This window comes from Capronia coronata (genome assembly GCF_000585585.1).
Source record: "Capronia coronata CBS 617.96 chromosome Unknown acBCG-supercont1.7, whole genome shotgun sequence".
Lineage (NCBI taxonomy): Eukaryota > Fungi > Ascomycota > Eurotiomycetes > Chaetothyriales > Herpotrichiellaceae > Capronia > Capronia coronata.
The window spans coordinates 858,121-883,348 of NW_006912899.1; the positions used below are offsets into that span (position 1 = coordinate 858,121).

The 25,228-nt window shown below is 52.0% G+C and overlaps 5 protein-coding genes across 5 annotated transcripts; 3 read left to right on the top strand and 2 right to left on the bottom strand.

Moving 5' to 3' along the window:
• Nucleotides 1–2,009: 2,009 nt before the first annotated feature.
• Nucleotides 2,010–7,749, top strand: A1O1_07880 (chitin synthase; the record flags this gene model as incomplete). Its single annotated transcript, XM_007728746.1, has 3 exons — nucleotides 2,010–2,302; nucleotides 2,356–7,664; nucleotides 7,718–7,749. 3 exons carry the CDS (start codon nucleotides 2,010–2,012, stop codon nucleotides 7,747–7,749), a joined length of 5,634 nt encoding a protein of 1,877 aa, XP_007726936.1.
• Nucleotides 7,750–11,322: 3,573 nt separating this feature from the next.
• Nucleotides 11,323–13,160, top strand: A1O1_07881 (uncharacterized protein; the record flags this gene model as incomplete). The annotated part of the gene is made up of 4 exons (XM_007728747.1): nucleotides 11,323–11,784; nucleotides 11,848–12,299; nucleotides 12,361–12,802; nucleotides 12,864–13,160. The coding sequence occupies 4 exons, from the start codon at nucleotides 11,323–11,325 to the stop codon at nucleotides 13,158–13,160; spliced, it is 1,653 nt and encodes a 550-aa protein (XP_007726937.1).
• A 1,009-nt stretch (nucleotides 13,161–14,169) lies between these two features.
• Nucleotides 14,170–16,214, bottom strand: A1O1_07882 (uncharacterized protein; the record flags this gene model as incomplete). The annotated part of the gene is made up of 4 exons (XM_007728748.1): nucleotides 14,170–15,858; nucleotides 15,924–16,046; nucleotides 16,102–16,144; nucleotides 16,210–16,214. The coding sequence occupies 4 exons, from the start codon at nucleotides 16,212–16,214 to the stop codon at nucleotides 14,170–14,172; spliced, it is 1,860 nt and encodes a 619-aa protein (XP_007726938.1).
• A 2,458-nt stretch (nucleotides 16,215–18,672) lies between these two features.
• Nucleotides 18,673–20,673, bottom strand: A1O1_07883 (uncharacterized protein; the record flags this gene model as incomplete). The annotated part of the gene is made up of 1 exon (XM_007728749.1): nucleotides 18,673–20,673. One exon carries the CDS (start codon nucleotides 20,671–20,673, stop codon nucleotides 18,673–18,675), a length of 2,001 nt encoding a protein of 666 aa, XP_007726939.1.
• A 633-nt stretch (nucleotides 20,674–21,306) lies between these two features.
• On the top strand, nucleotides 21,307–24,038 carry A1O1_07884 (minichromosome maintenance protein 3; the record flags this gene model as incomplete). The annotated part of the gene is made up of 2 exons (XM_007728750.1): nucleotides 21,307–21,873; nucleotides 21,924–24,038. 2 exons carry the CDS (start codon nucleotides 21,307–21,309, stop codon nucleotides 24,036–24,038), a joined length of 2,682 nt encoding a protein of 893 aa, XP_007726940.1.
• Between the last annotated feature and the right edge of the window lie 1,190 nt (nucleotides 24,039–25,228).

Consider the following 25,228-nt stretch of genomic DNA (forward strand, 5'->3'; position numbering starts at 1 on the left):
ATCGTGCGATACCATTACACGGCAGTGTTGACATCCACGGGTGCGAGTGAATCCACCGCCTGGGGTTACGACTCAAGAATAGCATCCAACTGCAGCTGCCAGTGCTACGCCACCACGTCTTTGGGGCTTGGAGTAACTGCCACTGGCCTCCTACTGGTCCCTCGCTGGCCACTAGGCATCTTCGGGGGTTAAAGCCCTCGGAACATGACGGTCACCTTTCCTCTTTTAGGCCTGATGTGTTCGGTTGAAGACAATCCTGCAGGGGAAGTCCGGGCGTTGGCGACTCAGGCTGCCAATCAATAACCTAGCTTGATACAATTGTTCCAGGGCAACGGATTGTGTACGGAATACAGAGCGCAGCACCTGCAATTCGTTGCTGCGTTGCTCCGGCTGATGTTGATGTAAAAGTAGCACTTGGATCAGGCGGAGTAGTGTTGTTTTCGTCGAGCATGAGCGTACGCCTCCGAAGGCCAATACTAGGTACTCTGGATCTAGGTATGGAATGGCCAGTGCCATAAGGTAATCATGATGTCTGGTATTTTGTCTTTTTTTGCGTAGTGGGCCAGCGGCAAGCACTGTCAAGATCGAGAGTCGCGACGGGTCTGGTTTCACTTTTTGTCCAGTCTGAAGATGCCACTCAGGTGTAGTGTCTTTTCAGAAGCGGGTTCGACTTTTCGCCTGAGACAAACGCCAAGTCACGTGAGTGACCCATCACATGCGGCCATGCAGTGACTGCTGACTGCCAGTGCTGCACTGCATGTCTCAACCGGCTGCCGAGGACTTGGGAGGGTTCGCTATTCGCACAGCCACTGCCACCGCTATATTTGTGTCGACTTCTGCTGGCCGTCAGCAGTCATTATCCTTGATGCAAAATGTTGCGTTTATCGCTGACAGTGCGGACATTGGCTCTACGCTTCCCTCGTTGCCCTTGTCAGTCAGCTGTGAGAAAGTAGTCGACCTTCCTCTGCCGGTCACACATGAAAAGCAGAAAGCTGATGGTCAGAAGGAACACAAAAGAACAACCCGCCTGTCTTCCGTGATGGTTACCTACCTTTAGCAGGTGGATACCTACCAGTATACTAGTACGTCTTCCAGTCTCCGCAGCCATCCCACAGATAGCAGTCCCCGTTATTCTCGTCCGACCTTTTCGATATTATATTGCCGCACGTTCTGGACCAGCAGCACACTGCGGCGAACTAGGCTGAGCACAAAGACGGTTGATAAGTCAACAAGCTATGTGCACAATTGACGTGTTGAAGGACTAGACGTGGTACTTGTGAAAGTCAGCATAGTGGTTCTAACAGTAGCCTGGGTAAGATCTGGGACCATGGACTTCTCTGCTGCATCAATGGTAGTTGAAATACCTCACAAGACGCCTGCTAGTATAGCCTTGGTTAGAGGGTGGCAGCCTGTGCTTGAAGCCGATCCCTCGGAGGGACCGAACAACTCCAGTGCTCCAATCGTCATATGGAAAAAGATCTTACAGACTAGTAGACAAACCCGATTTTTAAGAAGATCCCTAGTACCTTAAGCGGGTCTGTCCCCAGCTCTATTCCTGGCAGGGATGTGGTGGTGGTAACGTTGTTACAATACATAACGGCTTACCTAAACCGATTCATGTCAATATGTGCAGCGCCCACCAAAATACTGCAGTGCCTCCGGCTCCCCTGCACCCAAACACACCTTGAATGTCCATGGAGTCGTCCTTTGCACATTTCGTTCGCTTCATCGTCTTCACATTGCTGCAACTCCTTGTTACGATTTGACGACTTATCGTTTCTTCTTCGTTTTTCTTGGAGTGTCGGCGTCCGCTTGCATCGCGTCGACTTCCTCGTCACTCGCTCTCCGCCCCTGCCGTGCCTGATTACGCCCTGATTCTTGTGTCGGCATCTTCCCTCGTTTCAACGACTTCATCGATGCCCAAGGAGTCAGCTGCGTTATAACGGCACATCAGCCGGCAAGATTTACACTTACAACCGTGATAGCCGGCTCAAGCCACTGAGACCCCAATGGCGAGTCGAGGAAACGCTCCTGCACATTCGCAGGCTTCGTTGCCCGCTCTTCCCGCACACCTGCAATCGGACACCCACCTGACCGCCCATCTTGCGAGCCGTTTCCATGTCTCGCTACCGACAGCAAGGCTGTCGTCGCAGGGATTGATATGTCTCAACACTTTCACATCTTCCAGTCGGGGCCCGAATGGAGACAAGGAAGGGAGTGCCATGGGGGAGGCAGAAGACTTGGCTCGGAGGGCTTGGACGAGACTGGGAAACAGGGCAGAAGATCAGGCTGTCGTATTTTTGTATGTCTGCTGAAGGGCTGCAACCAAAGGGTACAACGCTAATTGTGCAACAGCGGAGAGTCTGGGTCAGGAAAGACCACGGTCAGGTCGCACCTGCTTTCCTCCTTCCTCTCCTTTTCTTCAACACCGCTCTCCTCGAAGTTGTCCCTCGCTGCCTTTGTATTTGATACTCTAACGACCACCAAAACTACCACAACACAGACGGCGTCCAAAGCGGGCTTGTTTTACGAGTTGCAATATGATGCTTCATCTACTATGCCTATCCTCATCGGAGGCAAATTGTTGGACCACCGCCTGGAAAGGAGTCGCATCTCACATGTCCCTACCGGGGAAAGGAGCTTTCATGTGTTATATTACCTTCTCGCCGGCACGAGTGCAGCCGAAAAGTCTCACCTCGGGCTTAACGGCCAGGTGAATGTTTCAACAGGTGGTACTGGGCTGGGTAGATCAGCGTCGGTGGCACAGAAGAGATGGAGATATCTGGGTCACCCAACGCAGATGAAGGTGGGCATAAATGACGCCGAAGGCTTCCAACACTTCAAAAACGCCCTGCGCAAGCTGGAATTTCCTAGAACAGAGATTGCGGAGATCTGCCAGGTGCTCGCGGCGATCCTTCATATCGGCCAGCTGGAATTCGGTACCGGACAAGCTACCCTGACCGCAGCAGAAGAGAGTGGCGGCTATTCGCACGAAGGCGGCGAAACGGTGACGGTCGTCAAAAACAGGGACACACTCGCTATCGTTGCGGCCTTCTTGGGCCTGAGCCTTCCGGACCTTGAAGAGAGCCTGAGGTATAAGACCAAGACTATTCACCGTGAGCGCGTCACCGTCATGCTGGACACTAAGGGTGCTCGTGAAAACGCTGACGAGCTGGCCACAACTCTGTACTCGTTGTTGGTCACGTACATCATCGAAAGTATCAACCAAAAGATATGCGCCGCCGAAAACTCCGTCGCGAACACCATCTCCATCGTGGACTTTCCCGGTTTTGCCGACCATTCTTCCACGGGATCAGTTCTTGATCAATTGCTGAACAATGCGGCGAACGAATCGCTATTTAACACCTGCCTGCACAGCTTTTTTGAAAAGACAGCCGAGATGCTGGAAAGCGAAGAAGTCAGCGTCCCGGCAACGAGTTATTTTGACAATTCTGACGCGGTTCGTGGACTGCTCAAGCACGGGAATGGCTTGTTGTCCATCCTTGATGACCAGACGCGGCGTGGGCGGACAGATATGCAATTTCTAGAAAGCTTGCGAAAGAGGTTTGAGAACAAGAACAAAGCTATCAGCGTCAGCAGCTCAACATCAACTATGCCGGGCAGCAACTTTGCCACTACGAACCTTGCAGCTTCTTTCACCGTCCGTCATTACGCCGGTGAGGTTGATTACCCCGTCCACAGTTTGGTCGAGGAGAATGGGGACGTTGTCTCTGGGGACTTGATGAATATGATCAAGGCCACTAAAAGTGACTTCGTAGCCAGTCTGTTCGGTCAAGAAGCCTTAAACACAATCAGTCATCCGGCCGAGAAGACCGCCATTGTCCAAGCCCAAGTCAGCTCAAAGCCCCTGCGCATGCCCAGCGTATCGAGAAAGAAGCACAACCAATTGAGCCGGATGGCTAGTCGAAGAGCAGATCGCTCCCCAGCTCGCGAGGAATACGAGCCCATACCTGGCACAGAAGAAGCCAGGCTCAGACGCACAAAATCCACTGCGACCGGGTTGACCCAGGGTGCTGCGGCTCAATTCTTGTCAGCTCTGGACAATATCACGAAGTCGCTGACAGCCCCCAACGTGAACAATTACTACGTCTTCTGCCTGAAGCCCAATGATAGGCGAATAGCGAATCAGTTCGACAGCAAGTGTGTTCGCCAACAAGTCCAGATGTTTGAGATAGCTGAAATCAGTCAGAGGCTGCGGACCGCTGATTTCAGTGTTTTCCTGCCATTTGGGGAGTTCCTCGGGGTTGCGGATATTGACACAGGCGTTGTTGGAAGCGACCGCGAAAAAGCCCAGCTTGTGCTTGACTCTAAACACTGGCCTGCAAACGAGGCCAGGGTCGGGAATACCGGCGTCTTCCTGAGCGAACGTTGCTGGGCTAGCATTGCACTCACGGGATCACAGAATGCTGCCTACTTTGGTGGAGAGCTTGATCCGCTCTCGGGACCCGATACAGCTGGCCATAATCCCTTTAGTGACTCCAAGGCCCGGTTAGTTTCTACTGATGGGACACCGGGATCCTTTTATGATGACGAAACTAAAGGAGGCGGCTACTTCGGCACCCGGGAACTCGACGCCAAATCCGACGCTGGAGTATCTGCATTCCAATCGGGCGATATGTTCCGGAACCTCGAAACCAAAGAGGAGCTGGCTGAAAAGGGTAACAAGAAGAAAATGGAAGAAATCGACGTTGTTCCCGTTTCGTCCAGTCGAAAAAGATGGCTTGCCATTGTTTACTTCCTTACCTGGTACCTGCCTGACTTTGCGATCAAGTGGGTCGGAGGCATGAAACGAAAGGATGTGCGAACAGCCTGGAGGGAAAAGTTTGCCATCAACCTGCTTATATGGCTAAGCTGTGGCTTCGTGATATTTTTCATCATCGTCTTCCCCGAACTGATCTGTCCGAAGCAACATGTGTACTCGGCAGCCGAGCTATCCTCCCATGATGGCAAAGGCAAGCACAGCTCATATGTGGCGATCCGAGGCCAAGTTTTTGATTTGGGCGCATTCATGCCCAATCACTACCCTAAAATCATCCCTCAGGCCTCGCTCAAGAAGTATGCTGGCGTTGATGCTACTGCATTGTTCCCTGTACAAGTCTCGGCTCTATGTCAAGGCAAAGACGGACGAGTAGACCCGGCTGTTCAGCTGGACTACACTGCAACCAACATCAGCGGATCTGCCAGCGTCATCAGCTCTACTGACGCCAACCGGCGCTACCATGATTTCCGGCATTTCACCAACGACTCCCGGCCAGATTGGTTCTACGAGCAAATGATCATGCTCAAGGCCAACTACCGTAAGGGAAGCGTTGGGTACACTCCCCAGTATGTGAAGACGCTGGCGAAGAAATCGAAGTCCATCGCCATCTTGAATGACAGGGTCTACGATTTCACCACTTACAATGAAGGCGGACGGAGTGTACGAGCTCCGCCGGGGCAGAAAGTACCCACCGGAGTCGACACCGATTTCATGGATTCGCTGGTGGTCGACCTCTTCACTCAGCGAGCTGGCCACGATGTTACTAAATATTGGAACACACTTCCTCTCGACTCGGGCCTAAGGAGCCGGATGCAGATTTGTCTCGACAACCTGTTCTTTGTCGGCGTGACGGACACTAGAAACTCGGCAAAGTGCCTTTTCGCCCGATATATTCTGCTCGTTGTATCGGTCATGCTTTGCAGCGTGATCGGATTCAAGTTCTTCGCTGCGCTCCAATTTGGCGGGAAGAACGTACCCGAGAATCTGGATAAGTTCGTCATCTGCCAGGTGCCGGCTTACACAGAGGACGAAGACTCCCTTCGCCGTGCCATCGACTCTGCAGCTCGTATGCGGTACGACGACAAACGCAAACTGCTCATTGTGGTTTGTGACGGCATGATTATCGGGCAGGGTAACGATCGGCCTACACCTCGCATCGTCCTGGACATTCTGGGCGTTTCTGAAACGGTCGATCCCGAACCCCTCAGCTTCGAGTCACTCGGCGAAGGTATGAAGCAACACAATATGGGCAAAGTCTACTCGGGTCTTTACGAGGTACAGGGCCACATTGTGCCATTCATGGTGGTTGTCAAGGTTGGAAAGCCGTCGGAGGTCTCCAGGCCTGGAAACAGAGGGAAGCGTGACTCTCAAATGGTCATCATGCGCTTCCTCCACCGCGTTCATTATAACATGCCGATGAGTCCCCTGGAGCTTGAGATGCACCACCAGATTCGTAACATCATCGGGGTGAATCCCACCTTCTACGAGTTCATGCTCCAGATTGACGCCGACACGGTGGTTGCGCCCGATTCTGCCAACCGCATGGTATCGGCGTTCTTGCGTGACACTCGCTTGATCGGCGTGTGTGGAGAGACGTCACTCTCCAACGCCAAATCGTCCTTCATCACGATGATCCAAGTTTACGAGTATTACATCTCGCACAACCTCACCAAGGCCTTCGAATCGTTGTTTGGCTCTGTGACCTGTCTTCCTGGCTGTTTCACCATGTATCGCATCAGAACAGCCGAGACGGGCAAACCCCTGTTCGTCAGCAAGGAAATCATTCAGGACTATTCCGAGATCCGAGTCGACACGCTGCACATGAAGAATCTGCTCCATCTGGGTGAAGACAGGTATCTCACCACTCTGCTGCTCAAGCACCATTCAAAGTACAAGACAAAGTACATTTTCCACGCCCACGCCTGGACGATTGCTCCCGACAGCTGGACGGTCTTCATGTCCCAGCGGCGTCGATGGATCAACAGTACGGTCCACAACTTGATTGAGTTGATACCTCTGCAGCAACTCTGCGGTTTCTGCTGTTTTAGCATGCGGTTTGTCGTGTTCCTGGACCTATTGTCCACGATTGTGGCCCCAGTCACGGTGGCTTACATTGTATATCTCATCGTCATTCTTGCCATTTCGTCGGACGTGATCCCGCTGACGGCGTTTATCCTACTGGGTGCGATATACGGTCTGCAAGCGATCATTTTCATCCTACGCCGCAAGTGGGAGATGGTGGGTTGGATGATAGTGTATATTCTGGCGATGCCTGTCTTCTCTCTAGGTTTGCCGTTGTACGCATTTTGGCATATGGACGACTTCAGCTGGGGTAATACCCGTCTCATCCGGGGCGAAAATGGCAAGCAGATTTTGCTCACGGACGAGGGCAAGTTTGATCCCGACTCGATTCCCAAGAAGAAATGGGAAGAGTATCAGGCAGAGCTCTGGGATGCACAAACACAACGCGACGATGCTCGATCTGAAGTGTCAGGTTACAGCTACGGAACCAAATCTTATCTTCCGACCGGATCAATCTACGGCGGCGGGTATAGCGACACACAACAGCTTATACCTCCTTCCAGGTCTGTATCACAGCTTGACATGCACCCACCGGCATACAGTGGTGGGTACAGCCAGTCCAGGCTGTCATTGGCGCCCTCGGAGATGCTGGGCAGTGCAGTGATGCCTAGTGGGCGCTCGGTCGCCGACATGGAGATGGCGGATTTGACCGGGGTGCCTGCGGACGACACACTTCTGAACGAGATCCGGGACATTTTGAGAACGGCCGATCTGATGACAGTGACAAAGAAGGGCATCAAGCAAGAATTGGAGCGTCGGTTCAACATCAACCTGGACGTGAAGCGGGCGTATATTGGAAGTGGTAAGTCGAACCTTGGATCGGCGTGCCACGCTCTTGCTAACGTGACTTTCTAGCTACCGAAGCGATCTTGTCTGGCCAACTATGAGGTGCTGATTTGAGTGTCTTTAGCGCTTTCACATATTGGTATTCATCTGCATTGGGGTTTGGAGAGAACGGAAATCCATGACATCAAATGGAACGGGCGTTATATCGATATATTCACGGTTTGGAGCCTGCCTCAGAAGAGATGTGTGCATCATGAGTACAAGCGTTGGGAATACAATATGTGGGGAGTTATGGCTGGCTCATCAAGATTCAAGAGTCTGGCGATGGTCATATTGATTGTACATCAGAGACGACGGATTGTCCGCACCCCTAAATATAAGGGGTCCAATAATTAATTCGAAACTTTCCGTTTGACAGTTTGATACTCGAGGGATGTCGTTCTTCATGAACGGGTTCGCGAATGGAATAGCTTATAGCCTGTTGGTCTCGTAAGGTTAAGGGGCACGTTCCGCGCAAATGGCAGCTGAGATGTTGGTGGAAGTATTCGGTTTGGACTTTTGCGGGAGTATGCAGTTTGGGGAAAATATATTTCTGCAATTCCGCACAAGAAAGCGAATATCAAGGGTTCAAGTGACAGAACAACGTAATCTTACTACTAATAGGCGGTCTTGACGCATGAGATGATAACATTTGCAAATGTGCCAACTACTAACAAACTATCTGTCCCTCCTTGAAAACCGGGTTGATGTTTGTTAGGCACCACAGAGGAGTGGTGAGGGTGATACCAGACCACCACTGCATCACTATCTATTGTATATACTATATACTAGTAGTAGTGCGGATTAAAAGGGGGGAAGAGCGAGTCTATGAATCAAACGACAGCATCCATCGGCAGGAGTAGGAGTAGGAATAGCAGAGAAAATAAGAGGATGAGGTTCAATCGGAGCATATCATTGCTGCCAGCTGTGACATGTGAAAGGACGAATTGTGCAGTGGTCAAAGAGTTGATGCATAAGGTGCCTACTAGGTAGGTAGGTACCTAGGCAGGTCAGGTGTCTTGAAATCAAGATCATGAAAGATCCGCCGGCGCATTGTTGCAGGAGTTGCGAAGCTGAGGGATCAGTGACGGTTGCGAGGATGTCCTACAGTACGTAGAGGGATCGCGACCTGGGGGCAAAGACCCCTGACGCAAAACTTAGAATGGTCAGATGCTTCTTCGAATCCTTCTAGAAGCGAACGAACGCCTGACTTCTTCGGCATCTGGCGTGGATGGATAAAGGATCAATAATAATGTACGTACCCCGAGTCTGTACTCTTCGTCGTCAGTGATTCAATTGCCACCTCCACTTGCCGCTCCACAGCAAACCAGTTGATGTCAACAGACCACCGAATTCGAATACTGCACGCCGGGTAGTAACCATGGTCGGGCGTTGCGCGATCTCACTAAGCCATCATCAGGTCTAGCGGCCACAGACAGGAAACTGTAACATGATGCCAACACCACTGACACTTCAAGTTGCATTTTGATCGTTGAAGAAATCGCGAGGTTTTCCCGATGTCACTCTGCCACTATTGGGCGTTGAGGGTGGAGGGAGTCTGACTGCTTGACACTCCAGAATGAATCTCATTTTCCCCTTTCTATTCTGGAGTCTCCGCCTTATTAGCCCACATAAACCCCGACCAAACAGGGAAATCGACCGCAAACAAATGTGTCCGCCATCAGACCCGTCCGTGCTCCCAGTCCAAAGATGGTAAAATCGGACGAGGCATGCCACCGCGTGGCAGTATAGTGCGCGAACGCGGGATGGGTCTTGAAGATACCTCGGGCGGGCTCGCACCCCTGGGAGATGCGCATGACATATTGAGATAGATCCCTTGCGCCTTCGTGAGGCCATGGGATCTTTCTCCGTGGTTCACCCCAGATTTTTGCCGTTCGTATTGTTGTATTGCAACCATAGGAGGTACCGACGCTGCTAATGTTCCTCATGCGACATGGATCCTGCACCCATGCCTGTCCGTGAATATTCCGAAATCTGATCTCAAAGTGCTGCCTCAGGGCGCGACATAGTGCCCACTGGGCCACTGGCATGCTTGTGAAGAAGGCTGGGCCATAAATTAAGCCCTGAGACCCCAGGTCGAATGTGCCGGCGATCTGCCCAGATTGGGACTCGGCCGGGGAAGAGGGACGGGGAGGCTGGCTGGCTGGCTGGCTGGGCGAGCTTGGTGTGGGTAACCCATGGCTTTGTTCACTCCCGCATGATTTCCCGAGCTTCTCCTCCTTGCGCCTGTCGAAAGTCAAATCAAGCGAATTGCAGCCTTTCTTGTGTTGTGCCGACATTGAAGCGCCCGTGTCAATATGTAGTCATGGTCATGGTCATGGTCATGATGCATGCAATTTTTGAGCCCCCTCTTTTGGGTCTGCAGCTTCTGGTAATGTAGTCACTCCTACATGATGGAGATCAAAGCAGTATGTCAAGGCCAAGCCGAGTGGAATATACCATTGTCGATTCTTGCTCCTGAATCCCCATTGTCTGATCTTCTTGTCCCCGTGTTTCGAGTTTGGTAGTGTAGTGCGCTGTAACGTCGGCAGAGGGAGGTAACCACGTAACAGGTCAGCAGGGGATCAGGGGATCGATGGCTAGTGTCAATGATTAGTGCCGTGACCTGTCCGGGGAACCTGAAGGGCCTAGAGAAGGAGATGATGAATAACTGGTGTCCACCTCTCGTACCGGCACGCTTTTGGAGCTAGACTTTTCTGCAATCTGGCTAGAGGCTGACTGTGGCGCCATCCCCAGTTCTTTCTCTTGCGGGGACTGTGACCAGTTTGAAGGCGGATTGCAAGTCGGTTGACACTCCAACGTGCAGTGGTGAGCAGTGGACAACTCGCACTCGAACTCGAAGGATGATTGCTGCTCGCTGCTCGAGGGCTCAAAGAATGCTAGTGCGACTCGGCCCCTCCGTTCAGTGTCGATAGCAGGGGGGGGGGGTTCCTCGACCGCAGACTGAGGTCTTGTATTGTGGCTTCCAAGAATGAGACATCCAACCCTGGTCGTTCCCCGGCCCAGATCCCCCAAAGTTGTAGTCGATGACACCCTGCGAAAACCCACCTCGGCGTCGGTGACTCGTTGCTTGTTGTTGGTTGGCTTCGTGGTCGCAAGACCTCTGAGCAGCATTGCAGGGAATGCCATCCATCGAGAGGGGCAACCGGTAGTATGTTACTATGTTCACCCCAGGCAGTGAATGCCATTGGGAAGGCGCAGGTATGTCAAGGATGCAAGTCCAATCACTGCAGAGGAATTCTTCTCAGATCACCCTCACTCTGTCCCTCCATAATCAACTGGAACCCGCACTCCATCTGGGGGGAGCCAACAACCCTCGCCCCGTCTACCCAGCTGGTCTCGTGAACGAACTCCAGTCCCTCCCAGCGTGTGATCGCGCTGCCAGCCAGAACACTCGGTGACAGTCGCTTGCTGCTCGCCTGTTCTTTCGCTTGGTCTGGCGCTTTGTTGCCCCGAGCTCAGCTTCCTTTAAGAATCCCTCCTTCTCCCCCTCTCGGCCGTCGTGAGCTGGTTGCTTCTTTCTCTCGTCGATCCCAGTCAAGAGTCTTTCCTCTTGTTTCCCCCTTGGACCAACCCTATTCTAGCTCGAGGAAGCACAGAACAAGTACCACAACATGCCGGGCGAAGTGCGCGCCCTCTCTACCACCAACGATGTCAATCGCATCGAGGCGCCGGTCACCTGGAAGGCCTACCTCCTCTGCGCCTTTGCCTCGTTCGGTGGTATCTTCTTTGGGTACGATTCGGGTTACATCAACGGTGTCAATGGTTGCAAGGAGTTCATCCAAGTGATTGAAGGCCCCAATGCCACCGCCCTGAAGTCGTCACACCAGTCTCTCATCGTCTCTATCCTCTCCTGCGGAACCTTCTTCGGTGCCATCATTGCCGGCGACGTGGCCGATATGATCGGACGAAAATGGACCGTCATCATGGGCTGTGTTATCTACGCTGCTGGTGTTGTCATTCAAATGGGCACTGGGCCCGGCCACGGACTTGGTGTCATCGTCGCCGGTCGCCTGGTCGCAGGTTTCGGCGTCGGGTTCGAAAGCGCGATTGTCATCCTCTACATGAGTGAAATTGTAAGTCTCGGCTACTGGCATCATGGGCGAGAAGAGTCTCCGGCTAATAAAGACTCCCTATAGTGCCCGAAAAAGGTCCGAGGTGCTCTCGTCGCTGGCTATCAATTCTGCATCACCATCGGTCTGCTCCTGGCTGCCTGCGTCACATATGGCACAGAGGATCGCACAAACACCGGCGCCTACCGTATTCCAATTGCCATCCAATTCATCTGGGCCATGATCCTCGGTGGAGGCTTGGTCTTCCTGCCAGACTCACCACGTTACTTTGTCAAGCGAGGTCAGATTCAGCGAGCTATCAACTCTCTGTCTCGTCTCCGTGGCGAGCCGCCCGACTCGGAGTATATCCAGGTGGAGCTTGCCGAGATCGTTGCCAATGACGAGTATGAACGCCAGATCATCCCGAGCTCGGGCTGGTTCTCCAGCTGGGCCAATTGCTTCAAGGGTGGTCTCTGGAACCAGAAATCCAATCTGCGTCGCACCATCCTGGGTACTTCGCTCCAGATGATGCAACAATGGTAAGTCTAATTCACTCAAAGTACCATCGATGGAACGTGACTAATCTGTGTCTCCTGGTAGGACTGGTGTCAACTTCATCTTCTACTATTCGACTCCCTTCCTGCAGTCGACCGGGGCCATTTCCAACACATTCTTGATCTCGTTGATCTTCACTCTGGTCAATGTCTGCTCGACCCCGATCTCTTTCTACACTGTCGAAAGATTCGGCCGTCGCCCGCTCCTGATTTACGGCGCCCTCGGTATGCTGATTTGCCAGTTTCTGGTCGCCATCATTGGTGTCACGGTCGGCTTCAACCACACCCACCTAAACGCTGCAGGTGACAGCCGTGCCAACAACATTTCAGCCGTGAACGCTCAGATTGCCTTTATCGCCATCTTTATCTTCTTCTTCGCGTCCACATGGGGTCCTGGTGCCTGGATTCTCATTGGTGAGATCTTCCCTCTCCCTATCCGGTCCCGTGGCATTGGTCTGTCGACTGCCTCCAACTGGTTGTGGAACACCGTAAGTATATTCCCAGACTTGCTCTCTTTTGTTGTGGTATAGACTGACTTGGTGGATCCAGATCATTGCCGTCATTACCCCTTACATGGTCGGTGAAGATCATGGCAACCTGCGCTCTTCGGTATTCTTCATCTGGGGTGGTCTGTGTACCGCCGCCTTTGTCTACTCTTATTTCCTTGTCCCCGAGACCAAGGGACTGTCGCTCGAGCAGATCGACAAGATGATGGAAGAGTCCACTCCTCGCACATCGGCCAAGTGGAAGCCCACCAAGACCTTCGCCGAGCAGATGGGCAGCCAAGGGGGTGTTCTCAACAAGGAAATCATTGAGGAGGCCGAACGCAAGGGCTCCGTCTTTTAGGCTTGGCCACTTGTTTCAGGAAGCATTGGACCTTCTAGCCATTGACGACTTGAATTGGTATAGATGGGAGAAGGAGCGTTGGATTTCGTGCTGTGGAGGATATCGGTGTTCCTCAAAAATCACAACACCTCACAATGTTGTTGAGTGACGAGGGAGAAGCATGTGTTCGTGTAGCGTCCTAATTCCAGGCGACATTGCATACTTGATTGAAACAGATTTGACATACTGTTAAAAACTGATCAATTCAGTCCACTTACTCAACCCAAGGATTCTCGATCCTACAACAGATTGTAATTCATGCAAACACACCACGAGTGGCCTTTTCTGACAACCATCAGCATATGAGAGATGAAGTATGAAGTATGGATGGGATGTTCTGAGATGTAGATGTAGATGTATTTTAAGTATCTGAAGTACGGAATACTTACCCGACGTTATGAGAATAATATAAACTACTAGTGCCTTATATCCGGAGGTAGAAGAAGCAACTAAAGAAATCTGGGAATTGATATATAGGGGCGGGAGTTGATATAAATAGATATATTAGTAGATTTGTATAACTGGTCTACTAGTTAGTTGACTTCTCCACCTTGCAAGATCTGATCCAGCAATGATAGATAGACGGTGATGGGTAGATACCTCTTTGTCATAACTTGCCTGCCTCGGTAGTGACCAGACCCCGTGGGAGAGATTTGTGGACAGTCTCCGACTTGACCACTGTGGTGAACATATATCGACAGAATCATTCACCGTGGTCAACATAGCTTGCTTTGTTGTGCAAGGTAGTAAGTATACTATAAGGCAGCCAGGTAATACCTGCAGTGGGAAGTTCTTGTTTGTCTCAAGGATAACCCGATTATCTTAAAGGTGAAAACGATGTCGAGGATCAACTCTTAGACCATGCTTTCCACAGACGGCAGGAGAGAAGACTCAAGGCCCATTAGTCCCATGAGGTAGACAATCTGGGATGCAGCTACCAAAGAATATGCTCCACAGTTCTATGTTCGTTCTATCCACTGTGAGCGCCCACGCCATTCTGACTCACCACGCCATTTGACATGGGCGGCGTCGGGTCAGCACCGATCTTGACTTCCAGCACCGCACACCTGCCGGCCCTGACGGCGTCGACAGCTTTGGGCAATTCCGCAATCAACTCGGCCACTGTCGAAACCGTGGCGGCCCACGCGTGACCACCGGTGGCGGCCTTGGCGATGCCCGCATAGTCGGGGGTCGGCTCGAAACTGATGTTCAACGCCTTGTTGTCCACCTTGCTACCCTCGCCGTGCGGGTGGACCAGGAGCATGGACCGTCTGGGCGCGTTCCAGCCCTTGTTGTTCAGCACGATGGTCAGGGTCGGAATGCTGTAGCGCTGTGCGATCCAGTACACGGACGAGGGGACGGAGAACATGAAACTGCCGTCCCCGACGATCTGACATACCATCTTGCCCTTGTTGGCGCCGGTGCGGTCCCCGGAGGGCAGGTCGCGGTGTTCGAAATCGGAGGCGAGTTTGATCCCCAGCGCGCCGCCGCCGGACCATCCAAGACCGCCGCCGCCGCAGTTGATCCACGTTTTCGGCGTCACCGGCGCAATCTGATCGGCGATAATGGTGGTCAGCGTTACGGCTTCCACGGCAAAGATGGTGTCGGCCGGCACGGCTGCCTTGATCTGCCCACCTAGAACATGGGGATCAATGGCGGTGCGGTGAGGGTCTGGAGGCACTTTGGCCAGCTCTTTGAAATCGTTCCACCGCGCAGTGTAGGCCTCGAGTCTCCGTTGCCGTGCGGCCCTGTGTGCCTCGTCGGACAGAGCCGCTCTTAGTTCTGAATTCCTACCGAGATAGTCACTCAGCTGGTCGATTGCTGTGGCTGAGTCCGCTTTGAATCGTGCAAACGCGGGGATGTAGAAGACCGGCATCTGCTGCTTGAGAGGGTCGACGTCGATGTGGACGATCCTGGCGTCGTCTCGGGGCTTGCATTGAGTCGGGATCCAAGGCACGTCGCAGTCGACCACGAGGATGAAGTCGGCCGTGGTGATGGCTGGGTCGGAGCCATATCTCAGACCCAGAGCCGCGGGATGGTCCGTCGGGAAACACATGTCACTCCCTCCAGTGTCTAGAACCCGGAGGCCCGGAACCCTCTCGGCCAGCGAAACGGTCGCGGCGACGGAATCCGTGTTTCGTCCAGTGTAGCCAACGATCATGAGCGGTTCCTTGGCCTTGACGAGCTCCTCGGAGATCATCTTGACCGCCTCTGGCGGCAGTGCGCCGAGGGAAACGGGCTTCCATACTTCATGATTTAAGTGGTACGGCTCGATCTCCTCCTCCATCGGTTCTCGGGCACCACACAGGTAAACTGGTCCATGAGGATCACTGGTTGCAAACTGCAAGGCGCGATTGACCATCTGCTTGACGTTCCGACCGCCCTTGATCTCACCCACGTATCTGCAATATTGCGCCACAATCTGTTTTTGATCGGGAACGTCTTGAATCCAGTGGATATATTCCGTTCTTGACCCACGATATTCGCCCTCGACGGTGTAAGGAGACAGGCCGGCGAAAATCAGGACCGGCGCTCGCCCACACGAGGCATTGTGAACCGCCGCAGCGAGACCCTGCGTGCCAACATCGACATGGACAATGACACATTGTGGTTTGCCGGTCAGTCGGGCCATGCCATCTGCCATTGAAAGGGCAACCATCTGTTCAGCTATGTTTCAGCACCGCGACCCACCTCTTCACAGACCAATGCTTGCAGCGTGCGTACCTCGTTTGGGCAGGTGATGATCCGCGGGAAGTTGCCCTGTCTCTCATTTTGACCTTTGACAATTGCCTCGATGATTGACGGGTGATCGGAGCCAAGGTTCACGAAGACATGAGTGATGCCAGCCTGAAGAATGATCAGTCAATGCAGACCAACAAGCAGCAAGGTAAGGATGACCGACCTCCCACACGGCCTCGAAGAAGGCATAGGATGCGGTATAATAACTGTTCAAAAGCGTCACCAGAGCACTCCTTCATAAGGGATACGCCAGCACTCTGTTGCGACATACCCCATACTGGGCTCTGCGTCGGCGCCTTGCGCGTTGTCTTGAGTGAGTCGACTTCTGTAATCCCGATCGACCGGTGACTCCGTCCTTCCGGGTGAGTTCTGCTTCGACAATGCGATGCCTGGGCTGGCGGAAGAGAAACGAGGCCTTCGGTGTCCGGTTCAAGCTCGGGGAGGGGAATGCCAGGAACGACGCTCACGTTTTTACTCTGTGATCAGTAAGGTAGATATCAGAGTTCAGGGCACGACAACTTGAACAGCTCGGTTCACACGCGATGCGGCGCCCCTCCGTAATGGGCTTCTAAAAGGGCCTCTGTACAAGATGCCGACCAGCCATACGGAGGAAGGATTTGATGTTATCCTCCCCGTCATGGCGCATTGATTCGGCTCATGTCACCGACCTAGTCACTAGTAAAGGTTAGAATGGACAAATGAGCGAATAAAGGGATAGGAAGAAGATGATCAAGCGGAGGGACGGATTAGGAGGGGGATGGAGGTGTGGATGGAGGGAGGGGAACATTGGGCCGAACTGGCATGCGCGGAGTGTGGAGAGCTTGTCCGTTAATCCTCCCAACCTTATTGATTCGACACCCGATGTCGGGCAGCAATTGATTTGATTGATGGAGCTTCTTCCATCAAATGCCGCACTGCTAGCTAGATACAGAGTAGCTACCTGTATGCTTGGAACATTGGTCGCTTAGTCACGGCTTTCTTCGGTGTCTGGGGTCTCCATCCACGGCCATCATTCCGCACGTCACAGCTTAAAAGAACCGTGGTTTTCCCATGTATGGGGCATCATTTCATAGTAGAATGGATTCAACCACATCGACGTCTTCCATGCTGTTTTGATAAGCGGCAGCCTCGCCAAAGCAACTTCGTCGGTGAGGTCCGCTTGAGTGTTGATAGGTTGAAGCTTCAGACATTGGCGTTTCATGGACGTCTTCTACCGACACAGATGATGACCTGCTGCATCGCAGTCTCTTGACGTTTCGCGCGGAAGCAACGTTTGTTGTTTGATACATTGAACGGATCTAGAACTTGAAGATTGCAGAGGTACGGGAACCTTGAAAGGAATGGAACGAATACGGAAATGAGCCCACGCCACGGCCGAAGCTTCGCATCTGGTGGAAGCTCTGCGGCGACAGCCACCGAGTAAGTCGATATTGCATCTACTGTCATGCTATTCAGGCGTCCTCCTCGTGTCCATCGCCAACAACCTCCTCGGTTGCTTGGCTCGACCCTGCCTCTTCTCTTCGCACAATCTGCAAACAAAGGTTCGAAAAGTGCAAAAAACCTTTTCCTCCAGAGCAGCCACATTTCCTGCGGTGTGCTGGAGGGAAGTGAAACCTTTCTCTATTACTACGATTAGAGGAGGTTTTTCCCGAGGAACAGATCAGAAGTGGCCAGCCCTAGCCGTCGCCTCTGAGGAGTATTCGGAACTGCGGAGTTGCCGTTACACCAGCGGGCCCTAACAAGGCGGTCGTTTCTGATTGTTGTGAATATTTGCGAGCACATAATACTTCACTTCAAGGGCAAATATTGCGTGCGTGTGAAACACAGGCAGGTGAAGACAAGCACCTGCATGCATTGACAGCAGTCACAAGTGCTCCAAGTAGTATTCACTACTTTGCCACAGGTAAGCAACCTCTTGCTCGGATACCCTCTAGCCATGTTGTGGACATAAGGTCCATGCCGTGGTGCCGTACAGTGGGTGTCTCACACAAGGTTCTTGAGGTGCTTAGGATGACACAGCAAATCATAGTCACCGTCCCCAGACCCTGGAGAAGGGAGGAAACAACTATCGAGCCATATTACCGTTCCGTGGAGGCGGTCACAAGGTTGCCAGACTATTATTAGGTTTATGGGAAACTCCCAATAAGTATTTCCGGGGATTGCTTCGTATTCAAGCAAAGACGAAATATTTTCTGCCAAAAGCTTCTCTAATTTGCAAGGCTATTGCAGGGCTTTACACAGGGCTATGCTAATATTGCAAGGTCAACCAGAAGCACGACCAGTCGTTTCTACATGCTTGCACCGTAATCTTCTCTTCGGCGATATCACTGACGTATGCATGGAATTCGAGCACTCCGCAGTTACAGCGGTTTATGACAACCTCATGATAGAATAGCAAGACCACATTCAACTGGCTTGAACGATGGAGAAGACTGCCACGGCTGCATCAAAGGAGAGCCGATAAGGAAATGGTGCATGCAGCCATGTATGGAAGATTACCTAGGAAGGCAGGACATCAAAAGTCTGAACGACAGCTATTGCAAATTCCGCGACAGAAAGAAATCTGGACTTTCTGTCTCAGCGTCAAGCAGACTCCGCTAAATCGCAATAGCATTGTCTTCTCGCAGACCTAAACCACAAGGTGCGGTTATTCAACCACAAGCACGAGCAGAGCGATGTGGCGTTCAGCATTTTCCTGAACTGGAACGTTCGCAGGCCTAATCACAAGGTGCAGTCACTTCGCTATAACCACGAGCAGAGTGATGCGGCGTTCAGCATCCTTCTCAACGGGAATGTGATCACCTACGACGCCCTTCACCCATTCAAATCTCGCCATCTGTCTCGCAAGGTAGAGGCAATAGGTGTAATTCTCTCTCAGAATTCCGTCCGGGCAATGCTCGCGTAGCATGTCGAGAGAGTGACTTCGAGAGAGGTCTGCAGGTCTGCGTGGTTCCAGCATGATATCCCATTGTTCCCTTGACGCACAGCTGAATTGATGAAACCAATGGAGCCTCTCCGACGGCTCGTAACGGTCCCGTGCCGGCAACCTGGCGACGTCTCGGTCAACATCTAACAACTTCCATATCTCCATCCGAAGGGGAAAGGCCACTCCCCAAGAGCGTGTGCTCGAGCGGACCGAGGTGATATCAAGGAAGTTAGTGTTCCATGGCTGATCAAAATTGGTGTAGCAGTAAAGGTTCCGTAGGTCATAGACTAGTGTGACATCCAAGTGTTGAAGAATCTCCAGGAAAAGCCCCGGTAGAAGTCCGTAGATGATGCAACGGCCATGTAGATAGATTGAAAGTGGATAGCGTCGAAACTGCTGCTGGTTGACAAGCCAAGTCAACATCGACCGTGCGTTCAGTGTGACGTTGTGAAGATGAAGTGTTCGTAGGTTGGGTAGTCGGACGAGTTCCGCCCGGAACTCGGCAAACATTGTATTTACCAAGAGACCGCCAAATCCATACTCGTCGGAAAACATCCGTACCAGATCCGTGGCCGTAGTTGTTGGTCGAGAAAGTTCCGAAATTGCTTCAATTTCGAAGCTGTGTCCAGCATGTTCATCGTCTGCGTCGCCCTCATCGCCATTGACAGGTTCTTCCTCCCCTTCCGGAAGTATGTTCATATCCAGTTCTTGGTCACGAATAAAATCCATGTACTGACTTCCACCCTCAACAAACGACGCCACAACATCAAGCTCTTGCAGCTGTCGAAATGCATGAGCATGTTCGAACATGTGCTGAAGCACCTTATCTAGGCGAGGTTGTACAAACCCAAACCATGGCTGTAAACAGAACTTGACTCTGAACTTGAGGGACTTCACACTGGGTTGTTCCAATAGCAATGATAGCCCGTTAAAGCCTCGCCGACCAGTGGTGAAACGTCTCCATAGTAGGTCCCAATGGGAATCCCAGAAATCGACCGTCATGCCTGTGATCGACAGACAGTCCCGGAATGGTCGAATGTCCTGTTCCAGGGATTTGAATGGGAACCACCACCACTCATCAGTAATTGGCACCCGACCAGATGGCACCCACATTTGGGGCTTCAACAGCCAGGCAGAGACGTCGCAAATGAGTTCTGCGTCTTGCTGGACTCTCTTTCTGACAACGGGGTCAATGCAACTGGTTTCCAGGTCGAAATCATCGGACAAGACCAAATGATGAAGGTTGCTGAATGACCGAAGAGCATCCGCAACGCCTTCCATACAGCCTGAATTCAAGGAGCCTCGGAAGCCACTATGATCTTGGTAGATACGTGTAAATGTCTCATAGAAGCGCAGTGTATCCGCATGCGACAAACCACGCAACAAATTCTGATAACGGTAATTCCAGTTTTCGGCATCCAAGCAGTCTGTAGGGAGAGCAAGCGCGTTCCACAGGATCTTTTTGACGAGGGGTGCATATTGCGACTGCGCCACTGCCATCAAACGAGCCCAGCTTCTCTCCCAGCTGTTCACGTACAGAGTCGAGAAGAGACGGGCCGTGCCGATAGCGCACCAGTCTCGACAGACCAAACGGAAGGTCTTGAGGCCGAGTGTTCCCGCGGAGTCAAATATTTGGTCCCAGACTTCGGTGGGCAGCTGAGTCGGTGGTTTCGCGGAACGTGAACTTGCCTTGTAAAAAGTAGCTTCAGAGGGTAGAGTTGAAGGGAGAGCGGCCTGCGCATTTGGTTTGGGAGCGAACGAGAGGAGTATTTGCCGAGTTTTACGGCCTTGACCGTTAGTGTTGACCATATTGCAGATGTTCGCGATGGAAAAGATGAAGGAAGGAGAGAAGATGGGAGCTGACCACAAATTTATAGACTACCAGTCCTACTGTGAAGATAGGTAGCCCAGGGCAGTAATGAAGACATAATGACACTCGGCACCTTCAAATACTTGAAGTTCGACCCAGGCAGTGAATCAGTGACTAAGTCATGCAAGATTGGAGAGGACATTAGGTGCATTAGTCTGCTTGCCTGCGGACGCAACCGTGATCACTGCTCTTAATGCAGCCTTCAACCTAACGTCACATTTTCGACTTCGAGTTCCTCCCTCCAGCAGCTGGAGTGCTGTGCCTGTACACTTTATACATGTATTTGATATTCAAGCTGGCAGTTCAAATTGGCGGAAGCCAATGGCAGTTGAACTTAACGGACCAATAAGCTGCCAGGCAGTACTACTACTACGGCGTAGTAGTAGTGTACTTAGTGCTGCGCCAAGCCACTTTACGCGTGACGCGCCCGCGTCCGACGCGACCCGTGTCGCGATCTGTCTCAGGGGATATCTTCTCAGTGCCAGTTGCTAGGACTCTCGACCGCCATTTCAGATACAGAGAGCAACGCCGGTCTTTTGCCTCCAACACGAACACACCACAGGCAAAAAATCATGGCGTTTACCACCAACGAGCTTCGCGATGAGGCCATCCGCGACAGGATTCGACTCGCTACAGAATTCCTGGACCCGACAGACACTGCAGCCAGATCCTATCGTGCGGACATCGTGTTGATGCTCAACCGGGGCCTGCGGCGACTAGTGGTCAGCATCGACGACATTCGGGCCCATTCTCGAGAACTCGCCGACGGGATCCTATACAAACCTTTCGACTACTCCCCTGCTTTTGACGCGGCCTTGAAAAACGTTATTGCCACGATACCGAACCGCGCCCCTTTTGAGCAAGATGAGGACAGATTATACTATGTGGCATACTCCGGGTCGTTTGGGGATAACACATGCAATCCCAGGACCTTAGGAAGTTCTCTGCTCAACAGAATGGTTTGTCTGGAAGGAATTGTGACCAAATGCAGTTTGGTCAGGCCCAAGGTGGTCAAAAGTGTGCACTGGAGCGAGAAGACGGGAAAGTTCTTGTATAGAGAGTACAGAGATCAGACGATGAGTGCACACGCACCTGCGAGTCTCAGCGTTTATCCACAAGAAGATGGAGACGGCAATCCGGTATGCACTCCCACGACTGCTCCTTGGGGTACAGCGCTAACTGATCTTAGTTGGTCACAGAATACGGCTACTGCACGTATCGAGACCATCAAACAATCAGCATACAAGAAATGCCGGAAAGAGCACCTGCTGGTCAGCTGCCACGCGGCGTGGATGTCATTATGGACGACGACATGGTCGACCGTGTCAAGCCCGGCGATCGGATCCAACTCGTGGGAATTTTCAGGTCGTTGGGAAACAGAAATGCAGGCTCGGGATCTGCGATCTTCCGCACGTTGATCCTGGCAAACAATGTGGTGCTACTGTCTTCAAAGTCGGGAGGTGGCATTGCTCAAGCCACGATCACCGACCAGGACGTCAGGAACATCAACAAGTTGTCCAAGAAGAGTAACGTCTTCGAATTGCTCGCACAATCGCTGGCACCAAGTATTTACGGCCATGATTACATCAAGAAAGCCATTCTGTTGATGTTACTGGGCGGCATGGAGAAAAATCTGCCCAACGGAACTCACTTGAGAGGTGACATCAATGTTCTCATGGTCGGCGACCCTTCAACAGCCAAGTCACAACTGCTGAGATTTGTCCTCAACACTGCCCCGTTGGCTATTGCCACGACTGGACGCGGATCATCTGGTGTTGGTCTAACTGCCGCCGTTACTTCCGATAAAGAGACCGGGGAACGACGACTTGAGGCCGGTGCCATGGTGCTTGCAGACCGAGGGGTGGTGTGTATTGATGAGTTCGACAAAATGAGCGACATCGATCGTGTGGCAATCCACGAAGTCATGGAGCAGCAAACCGTCACCATCGCCAAAGCGGGTATTCACACCTCACTCAACGCAAGATGTAGTGTTGTGGCAGCAGCTAATCCCATCTTCGGTCAATATGACAGCAACAAAGACCCACACAAAAACATCGCTCTGCCGGACTCTCTCCTTTCTCGTTTCGACTTGCTGTTTATCGTCACCGATGACATCGACGATAAGCGTGACAGAGCGATCTCTGAGCATGTACTCAACATGCACCGATACAGACAGCCCGGGACAGAGGAGGGAGCTCCGATTCGAGAACAACCCAACCAGATTCTTGGGATAGGGCTCCAAGAGGAGCAGAGCGCGACACAATCGACAGAAGTGTATGAGAAGTACAATGCTATCCTTCATTCGGGTTTCACAGTCACGGGCAGGAACCGAAAGAAGCAAGTCCACCCGGTCAGCATGCCCTTCATCAAGAAGTACATTCAATACGCAAAGAGCAGATGCAAGCCAGTCTTGACCAAAGAAGCCAGTGAATACGTCGTCAGCGCCTACTCCAATCTGCGCAACGACCAGATCAAGGCAAACGAGCGGAGAACAAGTCCCATCACTGCAAGAACGCTGGAAACTCTGATCCGTCTGTCAACAGCACATGCTAAGGCACGGCTGTCCAGCCGAGTCGAAGAGCATGATGCAATTGCAGCGGAAGAGATCCTTAAGTTTGCCCTTTTTAGGGAGGTTGCCGTAAAGGAAGATGGACGGAAAAAGAGACGCAAGACACGCAATGCTGACGGGAGCTCTGATGAGGACGACAACTCCTCTAGTGAGGACAGTAGCAGCGATGATGATACAGCATATCGTGGCACAAGATCATCAGCTGCGCGGTCAGCAAAACCACAGACCAGAAGCCAGAGGTCAGCCCGTTCGACTGGTGCCGCCACTGCAAGAGGCTCGGCAAGGACGAACAGACATGGGAACAATGCGGACGACGCCTCTGAAGAGTCAGACGAGCCACGGGGTGGCTCTCAGCGCCAGACTGGGGCCGAGTCTCAACTTTCTCGCATGAGCATCGCCAGCTCTATGCCCAGTTCTCAACTCCCTGCCACGCAGACCGACTCACAGTCGCAATCTCGGCAGAGTCAACGAGCTGCTACGCCAGAGGCAGCACCGAGTATCGGACCGGCACGACTTGCCTCGTTCCGCGCAGTTCTCGGTTCACTGGCGCAAACTTCGCTGTTCCAGAATGACATGGCCACAGTGGCGGATCTTTCTGCCGCGGTCAACCATCGTATGTCAGAAAGGAATGAGGCTGAATTCTCGGATGATGAAATCACCACCGCACTCCGGTCGATGGCAGAGGCGAACAAGATCATGTTCTTGGAAGACAGTGGTGAAGTGTACACATTGTAGGACACAGGATTGAAGGGGCTTTTCTGCATGGCGCAAAGCTTTTTGTTACCTATCACTTATGGCTGAATGAATCTCGTAATGAAATTACTATGTTTTCAATGACTCTCGTCGAAGGCGGCTACCATAGCCAAGAAATTCAGGTATGCTTCGACCCGGTGGTCGCCAAAGTGAAGAAAGGTAGGGGGAAGACTAGATATACACGATGGCGTATAGAGAGGTAATATCGCCTATAACACATAGAAGATCATGAAATTGACGATAGTTTTAGAGCGAAGACACGAATCTAGAAAGTCTCCATTCGAAGTATCGGCGGGTGCGAGTTTTCTTCGACGCAGGCTGCATCCAAAAGGCTTGGATTAGCCTTGGGTCCGTCATTCGCGAAGCGATGCTTCTAGAAAGAGGTAAGTATATGGATACTCCCAGACTGAGAAGCGAAGAATACCAAGGATCAAACCGCTTTCGCGAGATATGGTGGGCAATTGCCGGGTCTGAAGTCAAGTTATGTTTGTTATTGAATCGTCTATCATCGTTGCTTCGAAAGAGCAACAGGGCCAGTCAATGAGGATGAGCTTTACAACATTCACATCCAGATCTCTGCTGTTCTACTCGATGCCTGTCATCCCTCGCCACCCTTCGACGAATTCTATGAATGCTTGGAGAAATTAGGGCACAATCTGGAAAGTTTGCGCAATATTCAAAACAGTTTGAAACAAGGTTCTAAGCAAGCACGTCATGCCGAAGACTTAGCACTTGAAGTGCTCCTATTCTCTATGGTTTTACGGTCTAGAATGTGGGAGAAAGAAGCCGGAAAAGCTGTTGACATGGCGGAAACAATCAAGAAGACATGCGAAGATAAAGGGCAAAGAGCCCAATACTGGCCTCACACAGTCGCTGCAGGCTTTGGCACTACGTAGTACCTAAGGTAGCGAACCTCTTCACTTTCTTGGGAGGAGCTTATAGTCACGTGCTAAGGTGAGGCACGCCTGTGACATATTGGGCTACCGGTACAGTAGTGCGCCAAAAAGGGTGCTGGCAATACTCGAATCTATCGAGTATTCAGTGCGCCTGATGTGTCTTGAAGATTGTTCCTCGTATGCAGATGCATTGAACGGTATACACCAAGATATCGATCTGTGCATTATAAACACCCTCCTTAGCCTTACAAATGGCTGGCTGCTCAAAAGCCTCCA